We start from the raw sequence: 13,940 nt of genomic DNA on the forward strand, positions 1-13,940 counted from the left end.
GATGCACCTTGAATTTGCATTTTTCACAAATCCCTAAGATAAATTCATTCTCCATAGGCATCTCAGGTTTTGTATTCGTTTCCTAGGGCTGCCATAACAGAGTATCACAAAGTGGATAGTTTAAGACGATAGAAGTTTGTTATCTCACAGTTCTGGAGGCTAGAAGTCTGAGATTAAGGTGTTGGCAGGACTGGGCTCTCTCTAGGGCTTTAGGGAAGAATCTTTTCTACACCTCGCTTCTGATATTGATATTGCTGGCAATCTTTGGCATTCCTTGGCTTGTAGATGCTTTACTCCAGTCTCCCATCTTTATATGGCTTTCTCCCCTGTGTGGTTGTGTGTCTGTGTCCAGATTTCTCTCTTCTTATAAGAACACCAGTTATATTGGATTCAGAATTTACTCTAACCCAGTATGCCCTCATCTTAATTACCTGTGCAGAGAACCTCTTTCCAAATAAGGTCACATTCACAGGTATCCAGGGTTAGAACTTCGACATATCTCTTGTGGGAACACAATTCAATCCTATAACAACATAGTATATTTCTCCATTTATGTAGTTCTTTTTTAACTTCTCTCAGAAATGTTTTATAGTTTTCACTGTACAGATCTTGTTGCATGCATTCTATTAAGTTTTTCCCTAAGTATTTCATGTTTGTGGATGCTATTGGAAATAATACTTTTTAAATTTCATGTTCCAAACATATTTCATTAGTATATAGAAATACAGTTGATTTTGTTTATTGGTCTTGTGAGCTTGCTAAATATTAGTTCCAGTAGTTTTTATGTAGAGTCTTTAGGATTTTCTATATAGACAATCTGATTGTCCTGCAAATGAAGGCAGATTTTCTTCTTCCTTTCCAATTTGTATGCCTTATGCTTCTTTTTCTTGCCTTAATCCATTGGCTTTTGATACTATGTTAAAGTGGTAGAACAGACATCCTTGCCTTGTGCCTGATGTTAGGGCAAAAGCATTGTTTTTTGTTGCTAAGTATGATAATGGCTGTAGATTTTTCATAGATCTTCTTTATTGGGTGAGGAAGTTTTCATTTATTCCTATTTTAGTAAGAGTGTTTATCATAAATGGCATTGAATTTTGTTAAATGCTTTTCCTTTGTCAATTGAAATGATTGATTTTTTTCTGTTAATATGTTGAATTGCATTTATTGTTTTTTAGAACATTAAGCCAATTATGGATTCTTGGGATAATTTACACTTAGTCACAATGTATTTCCTTTTTTCTTAAAGACTCTTGTGTCCATATTTATGAAGGGTTGCATCTTTACAGTGGTTGGTTGGGGCTCGTGTCTCCCAGCTCCCCTGTAGTAGTTCTTCCCTTGGTCGTTCTCCTGGCCTCATGGAATCTCATCCTACACATAACTAGCTTAATATTTAGCCAAAGACTCAAGGAGACCCACTTTCGGCCTTTTGGAGCCCATTTTCTAACCACTTTTCCTCTCTGGTACTCTACCCTACAAATTTCAAGTGCCTTAGCCTTCCTGAACTCCAGTGTCTGATTCAGTTAAAGTACTGTGAAATTTTGGAATTGGCTGAGAACTTGAAGGTCAGTTGTTCTAGCCTGTTCCACAGCCTCCTTGACAGAGGCTTGTTTGAGGCACCTCTTTTCAATTTACATGGCTCAAATTGTAGAAAGTTCTTAGATGGTAATAGTGAATCAAATTCTATTTTCCACAAACTTTACTGCTTATTGGTCTTATTTCCACCTTCTGTAATTTCACAGAATAAGAGCTAAACCCCTTAGATTATTTTATCTCATAGCTGTTTAACACCTGTTCTGTCCCTTTTTTTATTTCTTTGCCTAAAGCATCTCAGTTATAATACTATTATCCCTTATGTATATTATTCTTATCTATATTTTAAAATGCCATGTATGTATGCATCTTCCAGTGTGATATTCAGAACTGAACTGAGTCTTATAAATGTGGCCTGTATTGGGAATAGTGGAACATCCTTGATCTGGATACTTACCTGACTTTCAGTGCCTTTAATTACTGTCTCGTATTAACTTAGAGATTAAACATCCTGGCCTTTTTTAAGTTATTTGTAATTAAGCATGCTGGTTTATCCTTTGCATTTTATATGCAGATTTGATATGCATTTGTCTGATCTGCACCCCAGTAAGTGAAGTGTGGAACAAGACAAGTTCAGATGCAGAGTACTGTTAGTTACCTCTAGAATTCTTCCCCTTGTTTGGTATCAAGTACTTAATCTCTGGGTATGTTGGTTTAGCCAGCTAGGAGTCTGCCTAACTGTAGTACGGGCTCACATTGTTCTGTTTTGTTTAAGGTTGCCACCAGAGACTTCTGTGCAGCTCTGCTGAAATTAAGTCTTTGTGACATTCTCCTGGTTTAATAATATACTAGTAGCATTACACTTACAGCATGCACACTGAATGCTCCTTTTTTAAGTTCACACTCTACAGATCTACACTACTGTTTTTTCCTTCTAAAAATTGTGACTACTTCCACTTTTCCATAATTTTTAATATATTATGAACAGTGGTTCAATAAGCAAATCTCTTAAGTTCTTTTAATGTCATAAGATAGTTGTCTGTTAACAGAAGGCTTGAATGTTTGTAAAGTGTCAGAGTGCTTATACTGTTTCCTCCATACCTGGACTAATCACATGCTGCTGTCATCAACTACTGAGATACTATATAACAAAAAAACTTAATTCAGAGCTCTAAATCATTATGACACAAAGGTATTAATTAACTGGTAAAATTCTCATGTTATGATAGTTTTAAAATATTTTTTGTTATCGAAGCTAATTTTTTTTGTCAGTTTCATATCTCTTGAAATTTATACCAACTGGGATGCCTGGGTGGCTCAGTTGGTTAAGCGACTGCCTTCAGCTCAGGTCATGATCCTGGAGTCCCGTGATTGAGTCCCACATCGGGCTCCCTGCTCAGCAGGGAGTCTGCTTCTCCCTCTGACCCTCTTCCCTCTGGTGCTCTCTCTCTCTCATTCTCTCTCTCTCAAATAAATAAATAAAATCTTAAAAAAAAAAGACATTTATACCAACTGAAGAATAAGAAGCCCTGATACGTGGCTTTTAGTGGAAGAAATGAACAAAAAAACCTGCTTTACTTTATTACTTGCTATTAAAATTGGCTGGAATTCAAAACGATAAAAGCACAATTAGAGGGTTTTGACTATAGTGTTCACATTTTTCTATTATAAATTTGGTTATAGTTTTCCACAGACACAACATTTGTATAAAGAACTCTGGGATAGGCTATTTCCGTCCATGAGAATCCAAAATTATAGACACTGATGTCAATGCAGATGAGGTTAGCCTAATTTGGTCAAGGGAAGGACATGCTGAGTCTCTGTATGGATAGCTAAAGGCTATTGCCAAGATTGACAGGTGTCCTGTGGGTGGCAAAGAGCCCCAGGAATAAAATTTGTACTTGGATTACTTCTCTAAAACACAGTGATCAAAGTCATGTCTTTTCTTTCTATTGATCACAGTTTTAAAATAATGAGGTCTGCTTTTAATACTTTCATTTTTCAGATACTAGTTTTATTAGCCCCAGAAAGGTAAAAAGTTTTGTACTTTCTTCTTAAAGTATCAAATTCTGTTTTTAAAAGTTTAGTTGTATCCTGGGCACTAATTTTTCTAGTATAGTCTGTTTTTTTTTTTTAAAGATTGTATTCATTTGACACAGAGACAGAGATAGTGAGAGAGCACAAGCAGGGGGTAGCGGCAGGCAGGCAGAGGGAGAGGGAGAAGCAGGCTCCCTGCCGAGCAAGGAGTCCGATGCGGGGCTCGATCCCAGAACCCTGGGATCACGACCTGTGCCAAAGGCAGCCATTTAACCAACTGAGCCACCCAGGTGCCACTACTATAGTCTGATTTTTTTGTTACTCTGCCATGTTTCACTAGGCGGAGGTGAGAAAAGTTAATGTAAAAGGATACATTTGTTATTAGTGTAAAAGACACAGCTCTTTCTTTATGGAATAATAAATTACATGATTCAAGCTGGAAAGATTAATTTTTAGGAGAATTTTCTATGAAGTAAACGTAATGGAGTATTCGTACTAATTTGATAACAGCTTTTGCTTTTATTTCATCTTACTGAAATATTTTTATTATTAAGGGAAGTCCTTGCAAATGATACACATAAATTAGTGGTAAATATTTCATATCTCAAAATAAGAAAAAAAATTTAAAGCTATTAGGTCCATGCCATTAAGAAAGTTAAGTGTACTGTTGAGATTTTTGTAAGATTTGAGTGATGTGCATACATCATTAGCAATGATCTGTGGGGTTTTTTAGGCATAAATTCATAGCTATTTCTATTCAAATAGAGAATTTTCTAATTTTCTAATCTGGGAGGATCGTGTCTTGATTTTCTCTGTATTTCACTGTCAGAGTACAAATTTAAGAAGATGTTGGGGAAACCACTTAAGGGAGCCAACCTGTTCACCAGTGTGAAAAATGAAAGTCAAGACCCTCACTCTCCTAGGGCTCGGAAAAGATTTCTGAGGGCCCTAGGCAAGCACAGTGTAAATTCCTTTTATGGACCATTGTGATTTCAGTGAAGTCTATTGTTGGGTTGAAGCTGGAGTGATTTGTTCAGTATCATTCTTAAGTCTCAAATATTTAATTCTGATTTGGCTAAAATTTATTGAGAGCCTACTCTGAGCAAGGTATTCTTGTATAGGGGTTACCTAAGTCCTGTGAGGGCGAGGAAAATAAGGCCCAGCAAAGTGGTAACTTGCCCAGGGTCACTCAGCTCTTGGCCGTAAAGCTGTGAGATAACCCCAGGCTCTTGTCTCTAAACCCAGTAGAGTTTTGAGGTTATAGAAATAAATTCAACAGGGCACCTGGGTGGCTCAGTCGGTTAAGCGACTGCCTTTGGCTCAGGTCATGATCCTGGAGTCCCGGGATTGAGTCCCGCATCGGGCTCCCTCGGACCCTCCCCCCTCTCGTGCTCTCTCTCTCTGTCTCTCATTCTCTCTCTCAAATAAATAAATAAATAAAATCTTTAAAAAAATAAATTCAACAGAAATTCACTTAAATGAGAGAACTTTTAGGACTGCCTTTCTTATGTCTTTTTTCTTTTCTTAATTCTTTGTCTCAATTCTGATTATTTCCTGATCAGTCCTTCCTTTTTAGACTAAATGAAAGTGCAGATTCTTGAGCTCATCTTTAATCAAAAAGACTTTTATAAAAATATTTAAGTACTCTACCAAAAATAGCAATCTTATATTTGCGTCTCAGAATTTGACTCCTTAAGCAGCTGATTGGAAAGGAAGTGTGAAAATGAGAAGTCTTTCTGGGCTGAGCATCATGGTAATGGGCTAATTTGGAGTGTGTGGCATGGGCTAGAGCAGTGGATGGCAACCTCAAGCCCGTGTAGTGCCTGGCCCAGGCCGCACGGCCCCTCTCCTGTGGCCACCAGCACTGCTCCTGGGCCCTGGGCTAATACGCAGTCTGCTGCTTCGTGCTATTCCTGGGCATCCTTCAGTTTAGTTCCTGGAGCTCTCCTAGAATACAGAGAGTAATGAAAGACCCTGACAATCTCCTGTCACACCTAGTTTCCTGACAAAAAAGTCTCCGTTTGTGCAAGGATTGCATTACAGCTTGTTGCTTCAGTGGCAGGAAGCGATATACATAATGTATAAGGTAGAGTGAGAAATTTATGACCATGTGTTATGAACGGTTTCAATTTAGGAAAATTTTGATTTAGATCTGCTAATTTAACTTATGCTGCTTTTTGACAGGTCTAAAATTAACTTTTCTTTTAAATAAACTTCTTTGTACTGAGGATTGGATCATGAAAATAGCATTACGTTAGTATTTGACCTGTTGGGCTATTTCAAATACTTTAGAACCATCCTTTGTGGACTGTTGCCACGCAGATGCCTCTGTCTCGTCATGGACTGCCGTCTGTGACAGTCCTGTCATGTCCTGAGTATTTCTCCAGCCAGCCCCCGCTCTTCATCTCTAGCACTCCGCGCAGGCTCTTCGCCCCTCTTCTGGACCTCTGCAGTGGCCAGCTGAACTGCCCGTGCAGCTCCCAACCCACACAGCTGTCCTTGACCAGAACCTGCGAAAGTTCTTTAGGTTGGGATTAGCTGTTAGGATGAAGGTAAAACACCTTTGCATGGCCTCCACTTTGACTCGCCCTGCTTTCCAGCCTCCCCTGTCTTCCTGTCTCTTCCTTCCTTGCTTTGTTTCACAGCTGCTTGGCCATCATGCGTTGTCCTGTCTGCCCCGACTGTTCTTCCTGTCCTCTTCATGTGCTTGCCCCTTCGTTTCAGGAACTCTGGGAAGAAGTCCCGCTCCTCTGCATTAGGTCAGATCCAGACTGTGTTGGCAGTTCTTATCCCCACTTCACTGTACTTGTTTGTTACAGTTGCAGTTTTATATTTATGTTTGTAGACTTCGGTTAAAGTAGCCTCTGACTAAACTGTAAGCTTCACAAGGGCAGGAGCCATTTCTGTTTTCACTGGAGGATTGTGCCTCTGGCATCGAGCACAGGGCCTGGCACATAGTAGAAGCTTAACAAATATTTGCAGAATACTTGAATGAAAGTTTCATGAAAGACTTTCTCAGGGTTACTGCCTGCAGCCTGCTGGCTGCTGTGAGGTCATGAAGGTGGATGAATATAGGCACACTTTGCCATAAGAGAGTTCACTCACCAGCCAAGAGAAGAAGGTGACGTGTACCAAAAATATTGTAATATAAGCTAGATGGCAACTAGGACTTAGAAATAATATACTTTTAATTGTCTGAAAATGCACCTTTAGACTGGGCTTTGCCAGTAAATCTAAAATGAGCGAATTACAGTGTTAAATAGGGCAGACGGCATTTATGAATGGCTCTAACATTCATAAAGTAATCCTAGCCCTAGAAGAAATAAAAAGCTGAACCCATTCAGTATTAAAAGTTGAAAAGATAGAATAAAATGCATTCATATTTTTAAGTGCCAGGACATTATACCTGTGAAGGTGGTCTGTGTGAAAGAAATGAGGAAATTTTGTGTATTGCCAAACATTTTTTGAAAGTTCTGTCAAAGCACTCTGTTAGTATTAAGCTGTAGAAGTGTTTGGGGCTAGCGTGGGACCTTTCTTGTGTCTATTTTGTGAGACTGTTAGGTCAGGCCTCACAAAGGTTTTTTTTTCCTTTCCTCTTCCAACATTACTTAGGCTGTTCTACCCCAACCCTGGGGTTGTGGCCTTAAGCACGCGCTGAGGAGGAAGGCTGCCTGGCTGCGCATTCTCAGAGGAGTCAGGTGATCTGGTTTGAAGGCAGCTGCTTGAGGTTCCAGGCAGTCGGTGTCCCCTCGCTTCTGCCTCGGGACAGCTGGTTATTATCAAACTCGTAACAAGTCTTCCTTGCTTATTGCCTGCTGGGAGAGGAGGGAGATTATGCAGTGGGCTTTTGATTGATCCAATGGGAATTACATTGATCTGGTGTCTGGCTGTGGTTCTTCTCAAGTGGATCGCCTCTAAGGTAGGCCATCTTTATTTTTAGGACTGTGACATTAATCGTCAGTTTGTGTATTTGGTTGGAATAGAATTGCTAGGAGTTTCTTCTTTGGCTTCAGTTTTTATTTCTCTGATTAAGAGAGCTGTTCGAGTTTTACCTGTCACCTGGAAAGCTTACTTGTAGTTAGGCGTGGGCTTTTTATTCTTTTCCCACCTGATTCCTCCTTTCGAGGGCTTTTCAGGGTATCATTCCTCGGTGTCAGAGTAGCTTCCCTCAGTATCATTCCCTTAAAGAAGTTTGTGATTAGAGAAATACACCTTTTAAGATTAAATAATTATTAATTTATGCTTTTGGTGTACATATTTTAAATACTCTCTTTGGAGATAAAAATTTACTTATATGTTAAATGTATAGTCGAGAATTTCTAAACAGTTATGAACTTTTTAAAAACGAAATACTACCCGCTCTCATGTTCTCTGTTAAAGTCTTGCTGCTACTAAAATGTGTACCTTACTTATAATGTGTTGGAAAAAAGGTAAGATTATTATGTATCTGTTGTTTTTGAACTTTAATTCTGAGTATCAGGCTTGAGAAATGCTGGCTAGAATGCTAGCCATTTGCCATCTGGAAAAAAGTCTAAAACTAATGTAGGAAATATTTAAGATGATACTATCTGAAATTATTTTTTCTATACTTGTATAAAAATGATTATATCTTTCATCCATCATGCAGCTTTTTTTCTTCCTGTATTAAGAAATTGAAGAATATTAACTTAAAATGTATAAGGCCATCAGTATTTGCAAAGGAACCTAAAGCTTCCATAAAGTTGTTTCTTTTTCAAGCAAGGTTTTAATCCTTGGTACATAATTTTTCACATACTGTTTTAAACATAATGGTCCCTTATTGAAGTAGTCTTGATTTCTTAGCGACTATGATTGAAGAAGTCTCTTAAAGAAAAACAGTGTGCTCAAATTTTTAAAATCCTTGTGTTTTATAAGTTAAGAATTAATTTTGTTGCCCTAACAGCTATTTACTCATTGTTTTTAAAGGATTAGCTCACCAGGTTATTGAATGAAGGTCAAGTTAACATTAATAATTCATTGAGTTGTGGATGTTTTCAGAGACTTTTTACTTTTTTTCTAACCAGCAAAAAAAAAAAATTTTTTTAAGCGAGAGAGCAAGAGCGGGGGGCAAGGGGGACACGGTGGTGGGTAGGGGCAGAGGGTGAGAGAGATCTCAAGCAGGCTCCACGCCCAATGCTGAGCCAGACACGGGGCTTGATCTCATAGCCCTGAGATCATGACCTGAGCCAAAATCAAGAGTCGGATGCTTAACTGACTGAGCCACCCAGGTGCCCCCAAAATTAAGCTTTTACACAAAAAGAATGTTAATATTTTAAGTTTGCGATATTTTTGAAAAATATATTGTTTTCATAGGCAAGAAGAATGGAAGGAGACTGTTGAGTGGATCAATGCAGGATTATAATAGGCAAACATCAGCACGTTTCTCTAGCATGTGCAAGATGAATATACTCTGAAAAAGCTTTTTACTTTTTATTTACTTTACTTTTTACTACATCAGAGAAAACTGCTTTTAAAACTTTGGCTGCATAGCCATCTTTTGTAATCTGTTACCGTTGTTTGGTAATGTTACCAAAAAAATTATTTAGTACTACTGTGGTTAAGCCCTTTGACCATCAGTTTACTAATCCACCAAATGGGGCCAACAATGCCTATCTTGTAAAGGTCTTTGTATGGGTTAAATGAGATTTTATATGAAACCACCTGTAACATTTTCTGACACAAAGTAGGAGTTCAGCAAGTATTAATGTATTATTACTTTTCCCATGTAAGGGAAATAAACATGCTTTTGCACAGTAGATCATTTTAGTGGAAAACTTGAACAAGATACAAACAATGGCACTTAAAATATCTTTGCTCAGATTTTAAAAATGTTTGTCTTTAAAAGTTTCGTATTAACTAATATTGGAACAACTTTTACACCTTTTGTCACTCACTTTGTAAGTGAGATCTTGTGTGGCAGAGTGATTCATCCTGATTGAAGGTGAGTGTCTTACTAGGGCACTTAGCAGTCCTGTTAGCATGGCAGTGGATCCTTTGGAACCTTACAGTTTAACTTGTTTATGCTGCTGCTGTCAGTTTCTGATTAGCTCAGCCACACCCATGTTTTGACCTATACCAGTTTGCTTTACAAGCTGTTCCCAGGATGGCTAAATTAGAAGAGTCACGGGTAGAGGCGTCTCAGTTCTTTCCAATCAGTGGTGAGGTGAGGTGGGGATGTGAATGATAGCACAAAGTGTTTTGTGACTGACTGCGACACAGGATTGTCATTGAATTCATTTTACTCTTTTAATAAAAACAGGATTTTTACTAGTATTTGGCTTTTAAGATGTTAATCTTTAAAAAAGGTGTGTTAAGTCTATGCTGTAGTGTTGGTGTATAAAGCACATATGACTTTGGTTTAAAGTAACTAATTCTAACGTTTCAATCAAATTGTTACAATTCATAAGTTATAGTGTATTTTTCCAAAATGAGTTACTTTAGGCTGTTCTACCACGATTGTTTAGTGGGAGAATTTAATATTCATTTTAATCTTGGTCTGTGAGGAGATAAATGAGGTATCACGTGGGATATATTCGTTGATGGGCTCAGATAGATCTATTTTAAAGTCCATCCTTTAAAAAAAATTGTCTCATTTAGATTTATTTTATAAGAGTTATGTCTTGTGGTTTAATATAGCTTTTAAACTAAGTTATGTGTGGACCGGACTTACTTAAACTAGTAATGAATAGAATAACTTGAATAAGTTGTACTTCACTAAGTAATTTGTTAATATATTTAAAATTAAATTCTAGTCTTTTGCCAGGTTTTTATTATGATTGATGTAGACCCTATCATTTTTAGATCTAAATTAATGCCTCTGTAAATAAGTCTAAAGGGATTACCTTAAAATAAATTTAGTATGTTATAGTTATAATCTAGATTATGTTCACTAACAAGTTTTTGATTTATACTATTTAACAGAGAGCTGATATTAGTCTTTCTCAGTCCTTAATATGTGAAGTGATAAATGAGATTTTACTTTCCTAATTAATGGCTGTTTTAGTAAATAGTCATCCTAGATTAAAAAAATAATAAGGTCAATCACTCTCTTAAAGAGGGCTATTAGAGATGGCAAGTCATAATTCGTTTTCACAACCTATTTATTCAAGTTGTTACTGGACACTAGCAGGTTGATAGGTATTGACAAGGACAAGCTATTACACAGTGGTATCTTTAGCTTCACTAATATGTCTTGGCTGACAGTAATATTTATTTCCACATATATGCTCTCCAGGCTCCTAGGTTTTCCTCTAATATGGTGGTATTAAGGGGAGGTCTGTAATCTAATAAGAGGGGATGAAACAGCAGGTGCGAGAGGTACCTTTTAATACCAAGTGATTACAGTGGCTCTTTGCTCCAAAATAAATAGTTTACCCTGAAACTGTTTTGGTTTACACTGCAGTAGGCTTCCTTGGGAGAGATATTCTGTTGGTAGAAGACACTATAAGCGCGATGCTGCCAGGAATGTAGTCTGTATGATTTAGTCCCTTGGGATTTGAGATCATGCTTTTCTTTATAGATTTCTTTGTAGTAGATTCTCATTTTACTTTTTAATTTTAATTTGGTTTATTTTGCAACAGATAATAACTACACATACTACAAAATTCAAAGGATAAACACTGAAAAGTCCTCCTACCTCTGTGTCCCTTGGGCTCCCTGGAGACAACTGGTGTTGAAAATTAGAATTTTGTTTTTGTTTGAACTTCTGTTCCTTTTACATTTCCTGAACTGTTGTTTTTTTGTTTTTGTAAGGATACATGAAATTATGTAAGAGTTTAATTGACCTTTGTCTCTTACATGATAAGCATTAAGGAGATAATAACAATGATTTGGGGAGTTATTTTGCAAACTACATTCAAATAAGGATTTTAAATAAAGTAAATTTCTTTATAGTGATCATTTTTCCTTGAGATTTCTAGGTGTATGTTGAGGAATCGTAAATCTCACGCCAGAGTTTTGTGAGGGAAGAAGATCATTAATCTGATATATAAAAATATCTCATTGCTTTAATATTTATTTCTTTTGTTAATGAAGTTGAGCATCTTGTCTTTTGTTTATGGGCTTATTGTTTCTTTTCCTGTGGATAGTATGTTTATGTCCTATCTGTTTTTCTACACTCGTACTCATCATTTTCTAACTGATTTTTAAGGCACCTTTTGTTCCTTTCATTTTTAGGTAGAGTAGGGGGAAATTCACCCATTGTCCTATCTGTTGAACGCCCGTTGATCCATCTTTCGTGACTTCTAGACATATTTTATAGAACAGTTAGAAAGGCCTTTCCAATAGGAGGTTTGGTCAATTTCATCTTCTAGATTTTTAAATCTGTCTTTATATCAGTTCTGTTATCCATGAGTTTATTCATCAACTTAATAAACTATTCACTAATTTATTTGCAATAAATCTACTCAGTCACTTGTTTACCAAATATTTATTTAGAATCTACTCAAAGCTACTGTTTTAGGGGCCAGGGCTATGGTGGTAAATAAGACACACAGTTCCTGCTCTTATGGAGCTTCTATTTTAGAACGAGCAAACAAGATAATGCCAGCTAAGTGCCATAACAGAGCAGGAAGGTAGGGCTGTGGGAGAGGGTGACTCTCAGATGACATTAGATTTGGTAGCCTTGGAATGCCTCAATGAAGAGATGACATTTCATCTAGAACCAGAGAGATAAGAAGGAACAGTGATGCAGTGATCCTGGACAGGGGAACAAGTATAAAGGCTGCACCCATGGTACAGCTGAGGAAAGCAAGCCACACCCAGTGTGGCTGGGTGGTGGTGGTGAGGATATGGTAGGGGGACAGATCATGGAGGCCTTTGGAAATCACAGCTTGGTGTTGGGCCTTATTCCAAGTGTGTGGAAAGCCACTGGAGGATTTTGAGCAGTAGCCGAGTTGTTCACTGTTGCTTCTATGTGAAGAGCGGACTGGGGGCCATGAGATGCAACAGGAAACAGCCAGCAGCCCCCTGCAAGAGGCCAGCTTAGAGGTGGTGGTGCCCGAGACAGAAGGAAGAAGTGGAGCTAGAGAATGGGAGGGGAGTGCGAAGGTAAAGTTGGCAGAACTTGCGGAGGGTATTTCAGCTCTTCAAATTTATTTTGTTTTAGGTTGTATATTTTAAATTTGTAACATTTGTTATTTTTATAATAGCTTTATTGAAATACAATTCACATACCGTACAATTTACCCATTTAAAGTATATAATTCAGTAATTCTTAGTCGTATTCACAGAGTTGTGCAGTCCTTGCCACAGATAATTTGAGAACACTTTCATCCCTTGTAGATAGAAACACAGTACCATTAGCATCCACTCCCCATTTCTCACCAGCTCTCCCCACTCTAGACAACCACCAGTCTACTTTCTGCCTTTATGGATTTGCCTATTTGGGACATTTCATATCAATGGAACCATACACTGTATGGTCCTTTGTGACTGGCTCTTTTCATTCAACACACTGTTCTTGAGGTTCAGCCATGTTGTAGATGCATCAGTACTTCATAACTTTTAAAGTCTGAATAATGCTTTGTTGTATGGTTATACTTCATTTGTATCAATCCATTCATTCATTGCTGGATATTCGGGTTGTTTTTAGTTTGGGGCTATTATGAATAATGTTTTATATCTGTCTACTTTTAAACACAAAATATATTTTAAAACTTCTTTTTCAGTGGTACCCTGTTTTTTGTTTTATAGATTCAGTGTCATCTCAAATCTCTTTGGGTATCCTAATTATATTTTTAAAAATTCTTTCATTTCTTGCTAGCCTCTGGGCCATTTGGTTTTTCATTTTGTTCCATTTATTTCTAGCCTGACGGGTTTCTTCAAATGATGATTCTTGTTTGATTATTCTTTCATGTTTAAATTAAGGGAATGGAAAATAGTTGGACTGTATCTCTTCTCCACTTCTGTCTACCTCTGCGAAAGGTCTCTCCGCAAGTGAGCTTGTCTGACTCCGACATTAACTTTCTACCTATTGCATGTTCCGTACTCTGTATCCACTTTTATGATATTGCTTCATCATATTATAACTGTCTCCTTCACAACTAGAGATTTTAAGAGCAGATGTCATATCTAATTCATTTTGTATATTCAACTTTTGCACAATAAATAATAAATGTTGGTTAAATTTCATATCCCACGTAATTGCCATGCATTAAAAATGTGTGTATGTTTTTTTCTAGAGGCGTGGAGCTATTTCCTATGACAGTTCTGACCAGACTGCATTGTACATTCGTATGCTAGGTAAGCAGTATTTATTTTGTACCAATATCCATTAATTTTGTTATTGTGTAATGTTACTTGAGATTGAGGTAGTTTTCATTTGGTTGCTTTTCATCGCTGTTTGCAATAGAAAT

The 13,940-nt window shown here is 37.4% G+C and overlaps 1 protein-coding gene across 6 annotated transcripts in view; it reads left to right on the forward strand.

The window, feature by feature from the left end:
* PDE7A (phosphodiesterase 7A) overlaps positions 1–13,940 on the forward strand; it is a 207,983-nt gene that overhangs the window by 132,576 nt on the left and 61,467 nt on the right. For all 6 annotated transcript variants that reach the window (XM_088022822.1, XM_088022823.1, XM_028110152.2 and 3 more), the window contains one exon: positions 13,767–13,827. In XM_088022822.1, coding sequence (XP_087878948.1) covers positions 13,821–13,827 — 7 coding nt within the window. In that variant the 5' untranslated portion in view covers positions 13,767–13,820. The remainder of the gene's footprint in view (positions 1–13,766; positions 13,828–13,940) is intronic.

Source organism: Eumetopias jubatus, unplaced genomic scaffold, assembly GCF_037043125.1.
Source record: "Eumetopias jubatus isolate StellerSeaLion01/CBP00866 unplaced genomic scaffold, mEumJub1_p1.0 scaffold_4, whole genome shotgun sequence".
NCBI lineage: Eukaryota > Metazoa > Chordata > Mammalia > Carnivora > Otariidae > Eumetopias > Eumetopias jubatus.